Source organism: Capra hircus, assembly GCF_001704415.2.
Source record: "Capra hircus breed San Clemente chromosome X unlocalized genomic scaffold, ASM170441v1, whole genome shotgun sequence".
Classification (NCBI taxonomy): Eukaryota; Metazoa; Chordata; class Mammalia; order Artiodactyla; family Bovidae; genus Capra; species Capra hircus.
The window spans coordinates 19404327-19426646 of NW_017189516.1; the positions used below are offsets into that span (position 1 = coordinate 19404327).

Genomic DNA, 22320 nt, shown 5'->3' on the forward strand with positions numbered 1-22320 from the left:
GCACATTGAAAAGCAGAGACATTACTTTGCCAACAAAGGTCCGTCTAGTCAAGGCTATGGTTTTTCCAGTGGTAATGTATGGGTGTGAGAGTTGGACTGTGAAGAAAGCTGAGTGCTGAAGAATTGATGCTTTTGAACTGTGGTGTTGGAGAAGACTCCTGAGAGTCCCTTGGACTGCAAGGAGATCCAACCAGTTCATCCTAAAGGAGATCAGTCCTGGGTGTTCTTTGGAAGGAATGATGCTAAAGCTGAAACTCCAGTACTTTGGCCACCTGATCTGAAGAGTTGACTCATTGGAAAAGACCCTGATGCTGGGAGGGATTGGGGACAGGAGGAGAAGGGGCCGACAGAAGATGAGATGGCTGGATGGCATCATCGACTCGATGGACATGAGTTTGGGTGAACTCCAGGAGTTGGTGATGGACAGGGAGGCCTGGCATGCTGCGATTCATGGGGTCACAAAAGAGTTGGACACGAATGAATGACTGAACTGAACTGAACACTAGTACATGATGTTTTAAAAAAATCTCCCACGTGTGCTTGAGAGAAAAACATGTGTATACACTACTAGTTGGATGCTAGAACTCAAACTTATTCATTGTGTATTCTGGATCTCCTAGAATTGTGGAATTTGGGAGGAGATGTTTTTGGTGGCGGGGGTTGGGGGTGGTCTGCTAGACCAATCAATATTTGAGAAGCAGCATTAGAAAACACTCCTTAGATTTTAATTCGCTAGTTCTGAGGATTTGGAGAGATCCTAAATCACTATCAAAGTTAGTCACCACCCATTTTTTCTTAGCTCTTCACCAGCACAGGGTTTCTACCCTGTCCTGAATTTGCTCCCAAGGAATTCTAGACCAGCAGTCTGAGTCCCAGTAGGTGTAGGGGAAGTATTGTTGTCTCAAGATTTGGGAGGGGGAGAAGCAAGAGCAGAAATCTGAGTTTCCTTTTCTGTTTTATCTTTCGCACCCACCACAGGGGTTTTTCATCATTTCCCCTTTTCTTAGTGTTTTTCTTACTTGGTCCATTTGAGATTGATCTTGGGCAGTTGGGAGCCAACAACTATGCTAGTTTGGTATCTTGGTAGAGACCAAACTGGAGCACTGTACCTTTATATGAATGCATCACCTGTAAAATCCTACAAATAGAATTGTTTGAACACCCCTTCCCACTTTAAACCTGTTTTGCCTCTTGTATTTTCTTTTTTTTTAATTTTTGGTGTGTGACACTGTGCTGTGCTATGCAAAGTCACTTCAGTCGTGTCCAACTCTTTGTGATTCCACGGGCTGTAGCCCACCAGCATCCTTTGTCCATGGGATTCTCCAGGCAAGAATACTGGAGTAGTTTGCCATTCTCTTCTCCAGGGATCTTCCCCACCCAGGGATCAAACCCGTGTCTCTTATGTCTCCTGCATTGCAGGCATATACTTTATGACTAGCGCTACCTGCACCACCAGCATCCAATCACATAAACCAGAGCAGTGTTTTTTCAAACCTGTGGGTGGGATAATAGAAAATATTAGGGATTTAACACGAAATAAGCGTAAGTGTAATTTTGTGAAACTTTAATTTCATTGGTATGTGTATACAAATATTCATATATATGTGTACTGGGCTGTGCTGGATAATGTTCTAATGTGGATTGTAGTAAAAAAGATTGAAAAACCAGACTAGAGAGCTAGGTATCATGTTTGACTCATCCTTCTGCCTTACCTCCTACAGCCACTGAATTACTAAATCTGCTGATTCTACTTCCTCAATTTCTCAAATTCATCCTATCTTCCTCTTCCCTGCTAACCACTGATCTAGTTCCAGCCCTTTCTGGATGACTGCAACCGTCTCTCCAATCCCTTATGATTATACAGTGGAAGTGAGAAATATATTTAAGGGACTAGGTCTGATAGAGTGCCTGATGAACTATGGACGGAGGTTCGTGACATTGTACAGGAGACAGGGATCAAGACCATCCCCATGGAAAAGAAATGCAAAAAAGCAAAATGGCTGTCTGAGGAGGCCTTACAAATAGCTGTGAAAAGAAGAGAAGCAAAAAGCAAAGGAGAAAAGGAAAGATATATACCCATTTGAATGCAGAGCTCCAAAGAATAGCAAGGAGAGATAGGAAAGGCTTCCTCAGCGATCAATGCAAAGAAATAAAAGAAAACAATAGAATGGGAAAGACTAGAGATATCTTCAAGAAAATTAGAGATACCAAGGGAACATTTCATGCAAAGATGGGCTCAATAAAGGACAGAAATGGTATGGACCTAACAGAAGCAGAAGATATTAAGAAGAGGTGGCAAGAATACACAGAAGAACTGTACAAAAAGATCTTCATGACCCAGATAATCATGATGGTGTGATCACTCACCTAGAGCCAGACATCCTGGAATGTGAAGTCAAGTGGGCCTTAGAAAGCATCACTACGAACAAAGCTAGTGGAGGTGATGGAATTCCAGTTGAGCTACTTCAAATCCTAAAAGATGATGCTGTGAAAGTGCTGCACTCAATATGTCAGCAAATTTGGAAAACTAAGCAGTGGCCACAGGACTGGAAACAGTCAGTTTTCATTCAATCCCTAAGAAAGGCAATGCCAAAGAATGCTCAAACTACTGCACAATTGCACTCATTTCACATGCTAGCAAAGTAATGCTCAAAATTCTCCAAGCCAGGCTTCAGCGATATGTGAACTGTGAACTTCCAGATGTTCAAGCTGGTTTTAGAAAAGGCAGAGGAACCAGAGATCAAATTGTCAACATCAGCTGGATCATTGAAAAAGTAAGAGAGTTCCAGAAAAACATGTTTCTGCTTTATTGGCTATGCCAAAGCCTTTGACTGTGTGGATCACAATAAACTGTGGAAAATTCTGAAAGAGATGGGAATGCCAGACCACCTGAACTGCCTCTTGAGAAATCTGTGTGCAAGTCAGGAAGCAACAGTTAGAACTGGACATGGAACAACAGACTGGTTCCATATAGGAAAAGGAGTACGTCAAGGCTATATATTGTCACTCTGCTTATTTAACTTATATGCAGAGTACATCATGAGAAACGCTGGACTGGATGAGGCACAAGCTGGAATCAAGATTGCCAGGAGAAATATCAATAACCTCAGATATGCAGATGACACCACCCTTATGGCAGAGAGTGAATAAGAACTAAAGAGCCTCTTGATGAAAGTGAAAGAAGAGAGTGAAAAAGTTGGCTTAAAAATCAACATTCAGAAAACTAAGATCATGGCATTTGTCCCTATCACTTCATGGGAAATAGATGGGGAAACAGTGGAAACAGTGGCTGACTTTATTTTTTGGGCTCCAAAATGACTGCAGATGATGTTTGTAGCCATGAAATTAAAAGACACTTACTCCTTGGAAGGAAAGTTACGACCAACATAGATAGCATATTAAAAAGCAGAGACGTTACTTTATGAACAAAGGTCTGTCTAGTCAAGGCTATGGTTTTTCCAGTGGTCATGTATGGATGTGAGAGTTGGACTATAAAGAAAGCTGAGCGCCAAGGAATTGATGCTTTTGAACTGTGATGTTGGAGAAGACTCTTGAGAGTCCCTTGGACTGCAAGGAGATCCAACCAGTCCATCCTAAAGGAGATCAGTCCTGGGTGTTCACTGGAAGGACTGATGTTGAAGCTGAAACTCTAGTACTTTGGCCACCTGATGCAAAGAGCTGACTCATTTGAAAAGACCCTGATGCTGGGAAAGATTGAAGGCAGGAGGAGAAGGGGACAACAGAGGATGAGATGGTTGGATGGCATCATTGACTCAATGGACATGAGTTTGAGTAAACTCCAGGAGTTGGTGATGGACAGGGAGGCCTGGTGTGCTGCAGTTCATGGGTTCTCAAATAGTCGGACACGACTGAGCTACTGAACTGAACTCCAGTCCCCATGCCATTTGTCTTTATTCTTACCAGAATAATCATCCTAAAATATAAATTTTGCTTATTTATTTCCTTCTGTGGTACCCTATTACCCATAGATCACTTCCAAGTTTCATAATATGGCCCCTGCCTTTCTCTCTAGCTTTATTTGCTCCCATTGCAGTTTCACTGGTAACACCAAACCACTTTCCAGTTTCCTCACACTCCCTGAAGTGTTATTTTGTTTCATTTCTTTCATTTTTGCCTGATAAGGGAAGGGAGATCCTTTACTCCCACCCCTTTTACCTGGTGAACTTCAGCTTATTCATTCTCACTTTAAATAGGAAGTCTTATACCCCTACCTTCCCTCCCCCTGATGTTGCTTCTCTGTATTTCCAGAATATTCTGGGCATCTCTCATTACCCAGCCACGTTATTTTATTGTTTTTTTCCCCAAAATTCAGATGTCCAATTTATTTATTTATAACTTTTTATTTTGTATTGGAGTATAACCAATTAATGATGCTGTGATAGTTTCAGGTGAACAGTGAAGGGACTCAGCCATACATATATATGTATCCTTTTACCCCCAGACTCCCATAACATCAGCCAGGTTGTTTTAAAATTATTTGTTTAGTTAGTGTTCAGTTCTTTTATGGAAAAAACTGGCCATATTCATTTTCGTGCTTAAAACAATGTCTGGCTCTTATTGGGTGTTCAGGTGACTGAATGGGTGAGTGACTGAAGATCTAGAAAGTTAAAGTGCCTTTTTCATTCATGTTGCTTATAGGTGACCAAACTGAGACTAGGAAAGAGGTGCCTCTTTTGTTGCCTCATGCTACAGACCAATATTTCTTCTAGTACATTGTGTAAAACCAAATGAGTACAACATTTATTGTGTAATACTGAATAAGTCACTTTAAGCTAGTTTGCATATGATTAAGGTGATTAAATTATTCCTTTGTACATAATGAAGTTTTTGATGTACTATACCTATGGGAGCCTGTTTCTGCTACATGAATAGTTTTGCCTGAAACTTAATATTCACAAAGAGGTAAGACAGTGCAAGTAGATTTCAAAGTAATTTGGAAAAATCAAAATGGTCTTTTAATGACTATATTTTGAGAGGTCAGCTAAAATTTAAAAGGTAATGTGACAGATTCCAGGTATACTGTTTAAAAGATTCTGTGGGTTTTAGTTTAAAATATCTAAAGCTAGAAATGGTGAAATTTGGGAAAAAAATTATGTTGTAGGAGTAGCTTAATAAATGTTTGAATCAAATTTGTAGATACAAATTCTAACATACAATGACTCTTATGCCTTAACGTTCTTCCATTTTCTGTAGCACATTGCAGAAATCAGTTGGGGCTTAGAAAGTAAGACCCCAGGCATCAGTTTATAGAAGAAAAGAGAAGCATATTCCAATCTGGGTGTATTTCCAAATTCAGAAGTTTTAAAGAAACAGGTTTTTGGTTTTTTTTTAAGTGAAGCATCAGAAAAAGAAAAGGGTCAAAGCTGAAATATTACTTAATATCATCCAATATGTAGTGTGTATGTATGAGAATTTCCCCAATTGTTTCTAAAAATTACTTTTACAGTTGATATATTGAAACAGGATCCAGCAGTGTCCACACATTGTTTGGTTGGTTTGTCCTTGAGCCTTTCTTTATCTATAACAGTTTCCTCTCCCTTTTCCCTCCCATGCCTTTTATTTATTTATTAAAAAAATTTTGTCATGTTTATTTTCTCACTATGTTGCAAAGTCAGTAAGAGTTGGAATGTTTTGTTTTATCATTAAAAATTGTTCCTTCCCTTCTAGGCAACATAGGGCTCTGAAAATCTTTCAAGTGAATGTGAAATGAAGTAGGTCTTCTGGGAATCCTAGCTGAGTTCCCGAGGACTAGGAAGGCCATTTTCTTCATAAGTCCTACCCAGTTTAGGGTATCATAAAAGGCCCTGCAGCTCTTAGTTGCCCCACTGTATCCACTAGGTTAGCCAGAACCTACCAGTTTGAGAGATGGGTAGATGTGCCTGACTGCCCCACCAAGAGATTGGACTGATTGGCCTCCTCGCATGGTTTCAATGACTAAAACCCAAAGGTAGCTTTCTACTTTGGGGACTGGGTACTCAGCATATGTAAGCTCACTGGAACCTTGTGTAAGAAACTGCCAGGTCTGGTTATAAGAAAAGTTTGTGCCATCACCCCTACCCACATCAACCAGACATATCTCCCAGGAAGCAGGTGTCCTAGAGACAGAGTATGTCAGGGCTCTACAATCTGTCTGTGTGGTTATTTGTGATCTTTTTTCTTTCCCTGTATTTATGAGGCTCCTAGGAAGGAGCCAGGAGTGTATAGACCCCACCTGGGGAGAGTAAAGATGACTGATTCCAGTTTTCTGTGTGTCCTTAGCTCTGAATTTGATTGTATCCCTGCTGGCAAAGTGAGCAGGCCTCCCCGTGTCCACGATCCTAGGCTTTCCACTTGTGTATTCCCAGGCTGGCAAACCTTGGAGCCTCTGGGCTCTGAACACTACACAGTGATCATTAAAACCTGGCTTGAGTCTCTGTTCTGGCATTTTAAAAAATTGTTCCTGACACCTAATAGACAATGTTTGCTGAATAATGTTAATAATACTGAAGGTCTGTGTTTTGTTCCTACAGGTTGATCTGAAAGACTACATGTTCAGTGGACTGAAGGATGTAACAGTAGGTCGCTTACCTGGGAAAGTGGCAGGACAACAATTTCTCATTCAAGACTGTGAGAACTGTAATATCTATATTTTTGATCATTCTGCTACCGTTACTATTGATGACTGTACTAACTGTGTTGTTTTTCTGGGACCCGTGAAAGGCAGCGTGTTTTTCCGGAATTGCAGAGATTGTAAGTGCGCATTAGCCTGCCAACAGTTTCGTGTGCGGGACTGTAGAAAGCTGGAAGTCTTCTTGTGCTGCGCCACTCAGCCCATTATTGAGTCTTCCACAAATATCAAGTTTAGCTGTTTTCAATGGTACTACCCTGAATTAGCTTTCCAGTTCAAAGATGCCGGGCTCAGTATCTTCAATAATACCTGGAGTAACATTCATGACTTTACACCTGTGTCAGGAGAACGCAACTGGAGCCTTCTTCCAGAAGATGCTGTCGTTCAGGACCATATTCCTCTGCCTACTACCGAAGAGCTCAAAGCTGTCCGCGTTTCCACAGAAGCCAGTAGAAGTATCGTTCCAGTGTCCCGGGGTCAGAGACAGAAGAGCAGTGATGAGTCATGCTTAGTGGTATTATTTGCTGGTGATTATACTATAGCAAATGCCAGAAAACTAATTGATGAGGTAAGAAGAGAGAGAGAACTGAAACAGACATACACCTATATAGGAACAAACCACTTCCTGGAGAACATCTATTCTTTTCAAATTGGCTATTAGAAATACAGGCAATCCTTAAATTATAGTCCTCTGCCCACTATGGATTTATCTGAAGTTAGGCTTCAAATGCTTAACCAAAGAAACTTTAAAAACATAATTAATTCAGGAAGCATCCGTTAAGTACTCATTATGTGGAAGTTACTGTTACCATATTTCATTGATTATAGGATATACCTTTGTTTTCCAGCTTTGCTTCTCTGAAATGCGTCTTACAATTGATGGAAGTTTAGAGCTGATGAAATGTAATATATGCTGGGAGGAGAGATACACAGACAAAATTATCTTCCCTGAAATAATTTCCATTCTTTATCACAAAAGTAGTACTACAAAGTGAAGCATGATCTTTTATAATTAGTTACTGGGGAAATTTATCTGGAGTTTTTAATTGTTTAGGGTGTGGGAAAGACATTTAGGAAATCACCTTTTGGAGCTTGTTTTGACTGTGAGAGCAACCTCCACATTACTTTCCTTACTTCCCTTTGCCCTATTGCCATGAAGAGGAAGTTAGTGTGATAGAATGAGGTGGCAGCTGGGACACCAGAGGTTGTAGGCTCATGATCAGGGGCTTTTAGTGCATTCAGGAGTAGAGAAGGGTTCTTTGGGTAGCAACTTTCACTTGAGAAATAAGTGAGAATCTGGAGGTTAGGAATTCCAGAAGTAGTAGTTCCTGGTTGGTGGGTGCTCCAATGGGGAGGCAGCAGTAGGATGTATTGATTATCCATTAATCAAGCTTTCTTCAGGAAGTCTCTTTGAATTTGAAAATCAAACTTCCAGAAATGGAGAGGTAAACAGAAAACTCTTTTTGAATGGATTTTTTTAAGTTGTAACATTTCTGTCAAAAAGAATGGTTTTAGGAAAAGGAAAAACAACTACAAGTGACTGCTTCTCTGTAGCTTATACATTCCACAATGTAGAAAGCCCATGTCTGAAATCTACAAAGTATATCTGAGGTCCAGTTTTCCAAACAACTGAAGCCAAGTATAATCTTAAGAATTTGATATTTTTTTTGATTATGCCAATCTGATAAACATGTGCTATGGATCTGGTGAGATGGAGAAAAAGTGCTCTGGCCTTTGAGCTGTCTAATCACATGTTAATCCAACATCTGAGGTAAACATTTTCATTATACTGTATGGTGATTTTTAAAAAAATCTACATACAGTTTTCAAAAGAAGTAATTATTCAGGTTAAACTCCTTTTTGGTTGATAGTTCAAAGAGAACATAAAAAATGTAAAATATGTTTAAAGAAAAAAGCCATTGAAGCAAACACTGTCATTCTTCATGAGTCATCAGACATTCTTAACCTTTTAACTTGGTATCTGATATGTGAAATGACAGGTTGTGTGCACTTGAAAGTAACCTGACCAGGAAGATTTGTGTTCTTTATATAGCCTTCTGGATTACAGAATAACTGAAATAAAAATGCAACAATAACAAAAATTAAAATGATGACAATAATAATAATAGCTAACATTTATATAGTGTTTATTGTATAGTATTTAAGTGAATTAACTCACTTAATTCAGAATAACCTATGAAATAGGTGCCATTGTTCCTCTTTATACAGATAAGAAATTGAGTCACAGAGAAAGTAAGTAACCAGCAAGAGGTCACTTGCTGGTAAGCAGCAGAGCCATGATTTAAATCCAGGGAGTTTGGCTTTGTAGACCATAGCCTTAACCCTTAAGCATGATACTGTTATGCTGCCTCAGAGGTAAAGGAAAGTTTGTAAATGCCTGGTGGAGTAGAAATGTGACCAAAAGTGTGTGAAGGCAAAGCAGATACTACCCTCCAGCCTAGAAGGAAGAACCATGGAACTTTTTGGCTAGAGTTATCCTAACTAATTCTGAAATCACAGAATAAAGAGAACAAAATGAAGAAAATGCCAAGTACATGTGAACAGGGTATCACAACATGCTGAAAGATCAGTGACTTATATATTAAGAGAGAGATTACATAGTTTTTTTTTTAAAAATGAAGCTAGAGTTCCTTGGAAAATATGTATAGAAGCTAATTAGTGCTGAGATGGAAAAAAATACAACTTGAGTCTTTCCATATCATAACACAAATGTCTTAAAACAGCTTAGACTAAAACTGTGATCGCTAGCTCTGGTTTTGTTAAACCCGAGGAGTAGCACAGAATGTTTTTCATACTGTTTTTATAAATTAAAGCTATTATAATAGTTTTTTGAGATAGAAAGTATAAAACTTGAGAGAGTAGGAAGTCTAGAAAAACTGGGTAAACCAGAAAACACATTTCATAGGAGTCAAGAGAAATTCTCGTTGTTCAGTCACTCAGTCATGTCCAACTCTTTGGGACCCCATGGACTGCAGCATGCCAGGCTTCCCTGTCCTTCACCATCTCCCAGAGTTTGCTCAAATTCATGTCCATTGAGTCAGTGATGCCATCCAACCATCTCGTCCTCTGTCATCCAAGATGGTTGGATGGCATCACTGGAGCCTCAATTTTCTCATCTAAAAATCAGATTTCCTGCTGGCTCTTAACTGCATCACAGATATGCATAGGATAAATTAAAGTAAAAGTAGTTTGAGTTGTTTGGAAGTAACCACATGCATACGGGCTCAGTCATATCTCACTCTTTGTGACCCCATAGACTGTAACCCACCAGACTCCTCTGTCCCTGAAATTGTCCAGGCAAGAACACTGGAGTGGGTTGCCATTTATTCCTCTAGGGGATCTTCCTGACCCAGGGATCGAACCCACGTCTCCTACTTCTACATTGGTGGGCGAGTTCTTTACGACTGCACCATCTGGGAAGTAAAGTATTGGATAATTTAAGTTGGGTAGTTACTGCTACTTTCAAGTCTTTAAAAGTAGAATTTTCATGAAACAGTTTCTTCACATGTCTGCAGTGAAATATCAAACTAGATATACTAGTTTCATAGTTCATTATTTGTTTTTAGGTAATGGTATTTTGAATTAATCATTTTATTTTTTGTCAGTTTATGTGTCTGACTATAAAATGAGAGGTAATGAGCAGTCTAGGGAATTAGAAACAGATGTAGGATTGTTTCTGATATTTTAAGTAACTTTGCAGTCATCATCTGGCAGTGATGTTTATGTAATTTTCTTCTACTTTTTAAATGGGTGTTTCTTTTTATTTCTGAGGCAGCATTGAGGGCTCTAAAAAAGGATTTGAGTTTGAATCCAATTTGATGAAATGGTATGGAATAATGTAGCCATAGAATGAAATACTATCAAACATTAAAACTGATTTTATAGTAGAATAGTTGGAAAATGTTTACAACTAAGTAAGTGAAAATTTGTAGAATATTATGTATCTGATTTTTTTAAGTAGATAAGTCTGGAAAGTTATATATACTAAAATGTTAATAGTTGTAGTTCTTCTTAGGAAGTGGATTAAGAGCAGAGTTTTCTTTTCTTGTTTTTAGTTCTATGGATTTTACATAAAACCTGTATTATTTCTATAATGGGGGAACAAAAACTGGAAGGGTAAAAGGAAGTATACTAGGACTTCCCTGGTGGAGTGGTCCAGTGGTTAAGACTCTGAGTTTCCACTACAGAGGGCATGGGTTTGATCCCTGGTTAGGGAACTTTTAAGAGCCCACAAGCCATGTGGCATGGCCCAAAAAAGAAGGTGTACTTATTATAGCAGTGGCATCTTTGAGTAGTGGCAGTTTGGAGAATATTTCTTTGTTTCTGTTTTTTTTCTTAACGTTCTATATTGAGCTTATTTGTTACTTTTACGATTAAAATTTTCAATAGGCTTTAATTGAGTCACTTTGCATTTTTTAAAAATCTATTTATTTTTAGTTGAAGGATAATTGCTTTACAGAATTTTGTTGTTTTCTGTCAAACCTCAACGAGAATCAGCCCCAGGTATACATATATCCCCTCCCTTTTGAACCTTCCTCCCATCTCCCTCCCCATTCCACCCCACTAAGTTGATACAGAACCCCGTTTGAGTTTCGTAAGACATACAGCAAATTCCCATTGACTATCTATTTTACATATGGTAATAAGTTTCCATGTTACTCTGTCCATAATTTTACACTTAAAAAAAACTATTTTCATAATTATCTTAAAAATTAATGCATACTCATTTTATATATGACTGAACAGTCCTATTCCTAAACATTTGCCCAAGATGGATGAAAATTATCACGCAATAAATTGTGTTTGCATGTTTAAAAAAAATGTGTACTCACTGTAAAGAACTATAGAAATAGAATAGAAATAAACTTTTTATGCTGTACCTTGAATTATCTTTGTAGGAATGATTTTTAATTTATTTAGTCTGTAATCACATTTGAGCAAACCCAGGGAGATAGTTAAGGACAAGGAAGCCTGGCGTGCTGCAGTCCATGGGCTTGCAAACATGGTCACGACTTAGCAACTGAACAACAGCAGTCAGATTAATGGGATTCAAATCACAGCTCTGTCACTTAATAGCTGTGTGATCATGGGCAGATGTCTTACCCACTCTGTGCTTTAATTTCTCATCTGTAAAATGAGAGTAATAATAATATCTGTCTTGTAAGAGGGTTAAATATGTTATACATATAGAATACATAAAACTGCCTGGCACATAGTAAGTGCTCCATAAACATAATCTATCATTGTTGTGCTATACTATGTAAATTTGAATCATGGTTTTTAAAATAACATTATTATATAAGCTTCCCCCATTATTATTTGTTATATTTAATGAACTATGGTATTTTATCATGTGAACGTACCATAATTTATTTAACCGTTCTCCTCTCAATTGGGTATTTGCACTATCACCAAACTAAAGCTTCTATTTGTTAGTTTCAGGCAAAAAAATTTAAATAATGCTTAAAATTTTGAGGGCTAATTTATGTTTCTTTGGCTCTTAATTGTAACAGTAAGCATAGCAGTACTCATTCTTAACCAGACCATGCATCTGGAAGGAAGAATCTTGTGTATGTGAAAACTTGTTACAGTAAACACCCTGAATTACAGTTCTAACTAAAATGAAAATCAGAGTGCTGTGTTGCATTTTATATAGAAAAATTGTAGAAGGAAAACATTGTTTTAGCCTCAGGTCATTTTAAAATCTGAATGAAATTTTATTTCCCACAGATGGTTGCTAAAGGCTTTTTCCTAGTTCAGACAAAGGAGGTGTCAATGAAAGCCGAAGATGCTCAAAGGGTTTTTCATGAAAAAGCACCTGACTTCCTTCCTCTTTTGAACAAAGGTACCTTCTGGATAATTGGTATATTTTTTGTGGTTATTCTCTTAAACTGCTGATTTGACTTACTCTTGACTTTAGTATTTCTCTTAAATTGTCTTCTCTTTGTCATTTGTTTTATGTTTTTCCTGTTACCATTCAGAAATGTCAAAATGTCACATCATTCAAAATGCGATATGTAATTAACTAGATATTAATGAAGTGAAAGGTGAAAGTGTTAGTCACTAAGTCATGTCTCTTTTTGACCCCATGGACTATAGCCTGCCAGGCTCCTCTGTCCATGGAATTCTCCAGGCAAGAATACTGGAATGGGTTGCCATTCCCTCCTCCAGGGGTCTTCCCTACCCAAGGATCGAACCTGGGTCTTCCACATTGCAGATAGATTCTTTACCGTCTAAGCCACCAAGAAAGCCCCAAAGACAGATGAAGGGACCTCATACATGTGAAGCACATGCTTTACCACTGATCTGCAACGCCCCCTGCAACTAGACATTGGGCATTAGGTTTTTTCCTTCCCCTGTTCTATCATCTTAGTTCTTGAAAGTCACATTTTATTATTATGTATTTTGTCATGTTTAATTATTATTTTATTATTGTTGTATTATTACACTATAGTGAGGGACCATTTCCTTCTCCCTGCCAGTTATGAAGGACTTGATAAGGATTCTTTCTGCCTTCACTGAGTGTGCTTTGACCATACTGGAAAAGAAATAAGAAATATAAATCAAAGGGCATACCATTCTGTGTACTTAACATGATTGATTAAGTTTCTATGCATAATTAGAATTGTTTTCCCCAGTGGGCAAATGCCACCAGTAAATTTCGGATGCTGGAAATATGTCTACAAACAGAGGAACTAGAGTTCGTGTGTACTTCTGAAGTGTTGCTGTTTGATTTGAAGGTGTCCTGATTCTAGAAGACAGAGTTCATCCGTCAGAGCAGGGATGTTGTTGCTAAAGATTCATCAGGCTTTTCTTGACTGGCCTGAGCAAAATATATAATAATACATAATGATGATTGGATATACCCTGGAAAGGGGGCACATCTGCATTCATATGCTCTTTATGTATAAATAAGTTGTAATAAACTGCAAAAAGCTATAGGAAAATATTGGAGGATTATTAGGATAATCTTAATAACTAATGCTGGGTGTGTTTTAGCCCTTAAATATTAATACAATATATTTTATATACTTTTGTGACTCCTCTGGTAGTAGCATAGACTGTCTCTAACCAATGTATGAATCTATCCCAGATTATATATAGGAAATTATGACCTGGCTCCTTTGATGCAGCCTTATTGATACAGGAACATTCTGATGGAACCTTGAAAATAAATCTTTAAACCCTTAGCACCTTTCAGAAAAGTCAATCAAATAATAAGTGTAATAGACATATGAAAGTGTGAGGATTAAGGATGAAGTGGGCATATGAATAGACCTAAATTAATGATTTATATGCTCGTGTAATGTTAGTGAAGTGGAATAGTGAAGAGCAATTTCATAGAATTGCTCTAACAACAACCATAGTATGTGTTTTTAAGTCACATAACATTCCACATGGAAGAAGTGTTCTGTTCCTGCAAAAAGTAGAACTCAAACTAATGGACAGATGTTTTAAGAATTTCAGCAAATCAATATATAGACAGCTTTTAAAATCAGAGATGTCCATAGGAAGTAGTCAGAGACTAATGAGGCCATGTCAAAAGGTCACAGGAGTCAGTTTAAAGGAATCTCAAGGAATTTCCACGGGTCAAATTTGGGACAATTTGAGCATCAAAAGCATAATGAAGTAGGGAGTGTAGGTTCAATCCCTGTTTAGGAAACTAAGATCCCACATGCCACGTGGTGTGGCCGCCCCAGAAAAAAAACCACAATAATGAAGGGAATTGATTTAACAACAACAGAAATCCATGGATCCATAGTGGTAATAAAAAAGAGGAGAGAGGAAATTAGCACTGGAACCATGGACCAGCATACCCAGTCATCTTGGAATCTACCTAACTGTATGATCTACATGGATATCATGAATGACTGCTAGATATTCCCATGATCCAGAAGCTTCCTATGTATGTGTTAGTCACTCAGTCATGTCCAACTCTTTGTGACCCCATGAACTGTAACCCACCAGGCTCCTCTGTCCATGGAATTCTCCAGGCAAGAACACTGGAGTGGGTGCCATTCCCTTCTCCAGGGGATCTTTCCAAGTCAGGGATTGAACCTGGGTCTCCTGCATTGCAGGCAGATTCTTTACCATCTGAGCCACCAGGAAAGCACTCTTCCATTAGCTTGAAATGACCAGTTCTCCAGGACCCCAAATGATCTCACAGTAATAATCAGTTTCTCATCTAGGTAATCACAAATCATCTGTTTAAAATTTGTTTTTATAATCTGAGGAATATCTCTATAAAATTCATCAGCCCATGCTTTTTATCTAATTTGAAAAATCAATAGTATTTAATGTATTCAGTTAATAAATGTGTATTAAGCACCTGGAGAAAGGAATGGCAACTCCAGTATTCTTGCCTGGAGAATTCAGAAACGACTGAGCAACAGAACTGAACTGAACAACTAAATGAAAGGAATGAACCTTAACTGGATTTTGGGGTGAACTCTAAAGTTGTAAAAGTCATTTTGGGGACAACTGGGTTGAAGATGATATTATGGAGTTATTGTTGTGCCTTAAGTGTGATAATAGTACTGTGGTCATTTATATAGGAGATGCATGCTGAAGTGTTATGATATCTACTATTTTCAAATGGCTCAGCAATGCAAAGTGTGTGTTTGTGCATGTCTGTGTGCATGTGTGTGTATGTGTATAGTGTGTGGCAAGGCAAATGTGGCCAAATGTTAGCATTTGATGGGTATAGGTAAAGAGCAAGGGCTTCCCAGGTAGTACTAGTGATAAAGAACTTGCCTGCCAGTGCAGGAGATGTAAGAGACGTGAGTTCTACCCCTGGGTCAGGAAGATCCCCTGGAGGAGGGCATGGAAACCCACTCCAGTATCCTTTCCTTGAAAATCCCATGGACAGAGGAGCCTGGTAGGCTACGGTCCATAGGGTTGCAAAGAGTTGGTCACAATTGAAGCGACTTAACATGCATGCAAGCGAAGAGCAAATGGATGTTTGTCATTCTTCCAACTTTTCTATAATATCTGGAATTTTTCAAAATAAAAGTTGGGCAAAAATTTTAAGCTGCCCAGTAATGCATTGATTGATATGGAATAATGAACAGGCTGTCCATGGAGATATTCCTGTAGGTGTTGGAGGCATTGGGTCTTTGTGTAAAAGTGGCCATCAGTCACTCTAAGGAGAGTTTCTCAACCTCACCAGTATTTGATATTTTAGATAATTCTTTGCTGTGATGGGTTGTTCTGTACATTATAGGATGTTTAGCAACATCCTTGGCCTCTACTGACTAGATGCCAGTAGCACACTGCCCCAATTATGGCAACCAAAAATGTTTCCAGACATTGCCAAATGCCCCTTCGGGGGCTAAATTTGCCCCCAGTTGCAAACCACTGTTCTGAGAGGGGAGGAGAGTGGACTTACCCTTGGGAAAATTTGCTTTTATTTCAAATAGTTTTTATTTTAGAGTCTCTAAATTTTCGTCATCAGTTAAAGTAGTCACAGTTATTTCCTTTCTATTAATGAAGCTATTTGACAGCTTAATGAGAGAATTCATTGTGTCTTTCATCCTGAGAATCCTTCGAATCTGATTCTCAGAACTGCCTGGGGTACTATTAAAGATTTAAATTTCCAACTCCCACATCAGGATTGATTCAAATATCTCTGAGATATTCCCTTGGCATCTGCATTTTACAAAGTTCCCCATATGGTTCTGATGATTAGTCGGATTTGGGTTCCTTTGTTTTAAAGGATCATTTATTCAGCAAACATAGATGAGATAGTAGTAAAGGAAGAATCAGATAATATAGGGCCATGTGAGCCACTATAGAGACTTTGGCTTCTAGTTTGACTGAGATGAGAATCTACTAGACATTTCTATTTTTTTTTTAATAAACTCTATATTGGAATAATTTTAGACTTTCAGAAAAGTTACAAAGGTAGTACAGAGAGTTTTACTACTTACCTTCCTCTTATGTTGACATAAGCATGGTACATTTGTCAAAACTACATTGGTAAAATACTCTTTATTCAAACTATAAACCTTATTCAAATTTCACTGGGTTTTTTTTTTTCACTTATGTCCTTTTTCTGTTCCAGAATTTAATCCGATCCCACATTGCACTTAGTCATCATATCTCCTTAATCTCTTCTAATCTGTAACAGTTCCTTAAGTCTTTCCTTGTTTTTCATAACCTTGAAATATTTGAACAGTACTGGTAAATTATTGTAGAATGTCCCTCAATTTGTGTGTGTCTTAGTGTTTTCTCTGGTTATACTGGGGTTTTGAGTTTTGGAGGAGAGGTGAAGTGCCTTTCTCATCACATCACATCCCATCACACCACACCATAGGGCACGTGATAGCAACATAACTTAACGCTGGTGATATTGCCCTTAGTGACTTGGTTCAGGTGGTATCTGCCAGGTTTCTTAAATACTGTAAAGTTCCTTTTTCCCCCTTTCTATACTCTTTGGAAGTTCTTTCTATGTTTTTTGGAAGTTGAATCTCTAAGAACAGTCTACACTCAAGAAGAAGGAATTAAGCATCACCTCCTAGAGAGAGGAGTATCTACATACATTATTTGGAATTCTATATGAAAGATTTGCCCCTTCTCTCCCATTTATTTATTCAGTCATGTATGTCTGTCAGTAGGGACTCATAGATATGTATTTTATTCTTTGGGTTATAGTCCAATACTGTCAAATTGTTCCAATTTTATTCTTTGGGAGCTCTTTTAGGTTAATTCCTCTGTCTCTTTGACATGCCTTTTATTTCCTTTTTCTGGCATTATTGTGTTGGCTAGGTCTTGTTGTGTAAACTAGTGAAAAGAGGACATCTCTGCCGTGTTTCTGATCTCAGGATAAAAAGTGTTCAGTCTCACCATTAACAATGATGTTAGTTACAGATTTTTTTCATATATATCTTTTATTAGACTGAGGGAGTTTCATTCTATTCCTGGTTTGTTAAGTTTTTATCACACACGGATATTGAATTTTGTTAAATTCTTTTTCTGCATTTATTGAGATGACCATATTTTTTTTAAATTATTGAGTCATTTAATCTGGTCAGTGACTTTTGTTAATTTTGAATGTCATACCAGCCTTATATTCCTGAGATGTATGCCCTTGATCGTGATGTTTTATCCCTTTCATATATTGCTGGATCCAATTTGCTAATTGAGAATTTTTACATTTTTGTTCATGAAGCATACTATGTCTGTCGTTTTCTTGTAGTATCTTTGTCTGGCTTTGATATTAGGGTAATACTGGCCTCATAAAATGAGTTGAGAAGTATCCTTCATCTTCTGTTATCTTGGAGAGATTATAGAGAATTAGTATCATTTTTTTCCTTAAATGTCTGGTCAAATTTGCCAGCAAAACCATCTGGGCCTGAAGACTTGAGGGGAAGATTTGTAGCTATACATTTAATTAATTTATTTATATATTACATATAGAGCGCTTCAAGATATGTATTTTTTTACCTTGGGTGAGTTTTGATAGTTTTTGTCTTTTAGGGAATTATTTCATCTGAGTTATCAAATTTATAGGTGTAGAATTTATAGTATTTCCTTATTCTTATTAATGTATGCAGAATCAGTAGTGATGTCCTTATACTCCTGTTGGTGATTTGAGGCTTCTCCCTCTCCCATTGGCCTTGATAGTTTATCACTTGCATTGATAATTTCAAAGAAAGAACTCTTTGTTTTATTGATTTTCTCTATTTCTCTTTTAAGTTTCATTGGTTTCTGCTCTAATGCTTATTTACTTTTTATTTACTTTGGGTTTGATTTGCTCTTCTTTCTCTAGTTTCTTAAGGTTTTAGTTTGCGTTACTGGTTTCGTCTTTTCTAATAGAGTAATTCGCATTATTCACAGTAAATGTGTTCTATAAAGTTGCTGTGAACATGAATCAGTGAGTACTGTACTGCTACTCCTAGGAGAAATGTAGGGCTAGGTTCCTGCAAGTCTCCAGTCACAGCATTTCTTTCAACCAATCAGCATAACCTTGTTGTATGTGTATTTCTGTTTAAAGCCCTCATTTAGTATATTTTTTTGATTTCATTAACATTGAACTCACAGCAAACAGCACTATAACTTGTACCTGAATGAAGCTTATCTATTAATAACAGATATTTTCTCTGTAAGGCACATCACAGATTTCCTAAGCTTAAGAACATTAGACTGCACTTGAGCACTACATTTGAAGGCCGTTTTAAATACCAATATTACCAACAAAACATGTAAAAATGTGGTACTGAATGGACTGTGAAAAAGCCACTTCTTTACAGAATGAATGCTTAAACAAGAAGGCAGAGCATCACTTTGTTCAAATTTACCTTGGAGCATGGATGTGAGGCAGCTCATATTTTTTGCCACTTTGTATATGTCCATGAATGACCATGAAAAAAGTGCAAGTATTGATATTAGGTAAAATATTTTGCCTGTTTCGTAAAATAAATTTTACCAAGTAAGCAATTAGCAAATAAGGAACCTGCAAATAATGAAGATTGACTGTATATGTATTTTGTGTTAGAAATTTTCCTTTAGGTGCTGCTGTAGCTGCATCCTGCCAATTTTAATATGATTTATTTTCATTTAACTCAGGGTTTGGCAAAGTATGGCCTACTGTATATTTTGCAAATGAAGTTTTATCAGAGCACAGCCGCACTTGTTTATTTAATGTTTTGCTGCTACATCTCTGCTGCAGAGATGATTAGTTGTGGCAAACATTGTATTTAGACACTAAGCCTAAAATGTTTCCCGTTGGGCCCTTTACAGAAAATGTGTGCTGACCCCTGATGTAGTAGTTTCCCTTGAGACGTTCCATTTGATCCATGGATTATTTAGAAGTATAATGTTTATTTTCCAAACATTTGAGAGATTGTCCAGATATGTTGCTATTACTGATTTCCTTCCTATCCTTGTGTCATTGCTATATGTTTTACTATTATATATGCTGCTGCTGCTGCTGCTGCTGCTAAGTCACTTCAGTCGTGTCCGACTCTTCGCAACCCCATGGACTGTAGCCTATCAGGCTCCTCCGCCCATGGGATTTTCCAGGCAAGAGTACTGGAGTGGGTTGCCATTGCCTTCTCCATTATATATTCTACAAACACCTAATGCATTGTTCACATTAATAAACTGTCAGTTTTTTCTTTTTCTCAAGGATTTTGATAGACATTCAAGAACACATTCAATTTATCAGAAGTTGTTCCTCTACAAGAGTTGTCTGCTGTTAATCCCCTAACCACAGAAACGCTTCTGGGCATCTAATATCTTTTCAGCAGAAATAAGAAATAAGGTTGCAAGATTATTGTAGTCACTCAGGAGAGAAATATTGTCCAGTAAGTCCATTGTCATGGAAAGAGGTGGAGAGAAGGGAACAAATTCTAGATATGCTTTGATCATTTGTATATAATATCACATATAAAGGCCTTATTTCTATGACTTATATACACTGCTAATCAGCAAAGAGAATCCAAAAGTCCAATAAAAAGAAGCAATGGATATGAAGCATTCACAGTACAAGTAAGTGAGGAACTCAACATCCTTCATTATTAGAGAAACGTAAAATAAAAGGAATATGTAAAATATCCTTCAGTGGGAAAAAATGGAGGTACTTAAGAGTGTGATCTCAGTGTTGAATAACTATACTCTTTATTTCATTTTTTTAAGTTTTTAAAAATATTTATTTATTTTTGGCTGCACTAAGTCTTTGTTGCTACACAAGGGCTTTCTCCAGTTCTGGCGAGCGGGGGCTACTCTCTAGTTGCAGTGTCAGGACTTCTCATTGCAGGGGTTTCTCTTGTTGCAGAGCACATACACTAGGCACACAAGCTCAGTTGCCTTGCGGTATGTGGGATCTTCCTGGTCCAGGGATCAAACCAGTGTTCTCTGCACGGTTGCAAGGCAGATTCTTAACGACTGGACCACCAGGGAAGCCCTTTATTTCAGTTTTAAAAAAAACTTATGGAAGAAAAAGTTAATTTTTATTTTTATTTTTTATATTCATCCTACTGTTTTAAACTTTTTACCATGGTTATTTCTAAATATTTTCATTTATCATTTTTTTGTTTCTCATGTCGTTTATGCAGGGCTTATTTTCTCCTTTTTTGATAATACAAGCTTCAACACAAGTGTAATGAAAGTTCTGGACAAGCCTTATTCACAATCTAAGAAATGTAGCATTGTTTCCTCCATTTCTTCTTCTTCTTACTCCTCTTCTTTCTTTTCTCCTTTTCCCCCCTCACTGTTCCTCCTTCTCCACAGTTGCCAGCATTTCCTACTGGTTTTCTTTATTTTGTTCCTCTTCTTTCCTTTTTACTGCCCTTCTCTTCCCTCCCTTCTCCCTGAATTATGCATTATTTCTCTTTCACAGATTCTTACATGACTTCAAGAGAGCTTCTCAATAAAAGAGGGAATCAGTGTGATATATGAACTATTTTTCTCAAAGACTATTAGTCAAATATTCTTTTTTAACTTTGGAAAAAAATTATTTAACAGTTACCATGCCCTCCTAACTATATTTCTTTATTAAAAATGAAATTAACAATTTATAGTAAGCTCTCTGTACATCTTTTCTGAAATAATTTTCAAATTATTGAAATAAATGTAAAATGTCATTTTCAGAATCCTTTTTAGAATGTGTTTTCCTAAGTAGAGAGAGATAAATTGAGTCCCCTGATGATCTTGGCATTCTGCCTTGAGACAATTACAGACTTAAGTTTCAAGAAAAGTGATACCAGGAAAACCTGATGGTATCCTTCAATTGAAAGGAATAAGATCAGTTTCTCTGGGTGTAGGCAGATGGGTTTTATAGGAAATAACAGTGAGGAGCAGCTTTACAAAGAAATAACTCTAAATTTCTGCTTAGAGTTCTCTTAATTCTGTTGAGTATTAAGCTGTGCGTGTGTAGGGTAAAACCAAGTTTCTTCTGCAGTTCTTTTTCATGTTCATTGTCCTCAGGTTCTTTCTGCAGTTCTTCTTTTTCACATTCACTGCCCTTCTGTGGTACAAATTGATCCATATGTGTAAGAATTGGAACCTTAAGTGTCAACAAGGGACTTCCCTGGTGGCCCAGTGGCCAAGATTCCACACTCCCAATGTAGGGGGCCTGGGTTTGATCCCTGGGCAGGGAATGAGATCTATGTGCCACAATTTAGAGTTCACATGCTGCAACTAAGACCCAGAGCAGCCAAATAAATAAATAAATTTTTAAGTGCCAACTAGAAAAATATATCCACAACCTAAATGTTAAGAGTTGTGTTTTATTTGGGTGGAAAGTTTTAGGACTTCAAGCCTGGGAGACAGCATCTCAGGTAATCCTGAGACAACTGCTCCCTAAACTGTCCATTATTTTTAGAACAATTAAAAATAAGAAAAATAGAGACATATTTTACTGGAGGTTTTAGAGCATAGGAATGCCATGGTCCCTTTAAAATGTAGCTCTTATCATTCTGGTCACTCTAAGAGTAAAATGGAGAGACCAGCTGGGAGGCTGTTGCTGTAATCTAACTGAAACGTGATAATGGCTTGTTCCAAGGTCATGTTAAATAACACAGAGTTCATTAGATAGGATATCCAGAAATCATTTTTGTTTACTTCAGAGTCTCACATTTTTTTCATGATAGTTCGAATATTTAGATTTAAAGCTACTGCAAGCTATTTGATAAGACACTCACATTAAAACACTGAAAACATGACCAGTG

General features: G+C 37.5%; 1 protein-coding gene across 1 annotated transcript in view; it reads left to right on the forward strand.

Annotated features, from left to right (window-relative positions):
- RP2 (retinitis pigmentosa 2 (X-linked recessive)) overlaps positions 1 to 22320 on the forward strand; it is a 52303-nt gene that overhangs the window by 22750 nt on the left and 7233 nt on the right. The window contains exons 2-3 of the mRNA XM_005700814.3: positions 6531 to 7196; positions 12380 to 12494. Coding sequence (XP_005700871.1) covers positions 6531 to 7196; positions 12380 to 12494 — 781 coding nt within the window. The remainder of the gene's footprint in view (positions 1 to 6530; positions 7197 to 12379; positions 12495 to 22320) is intronic.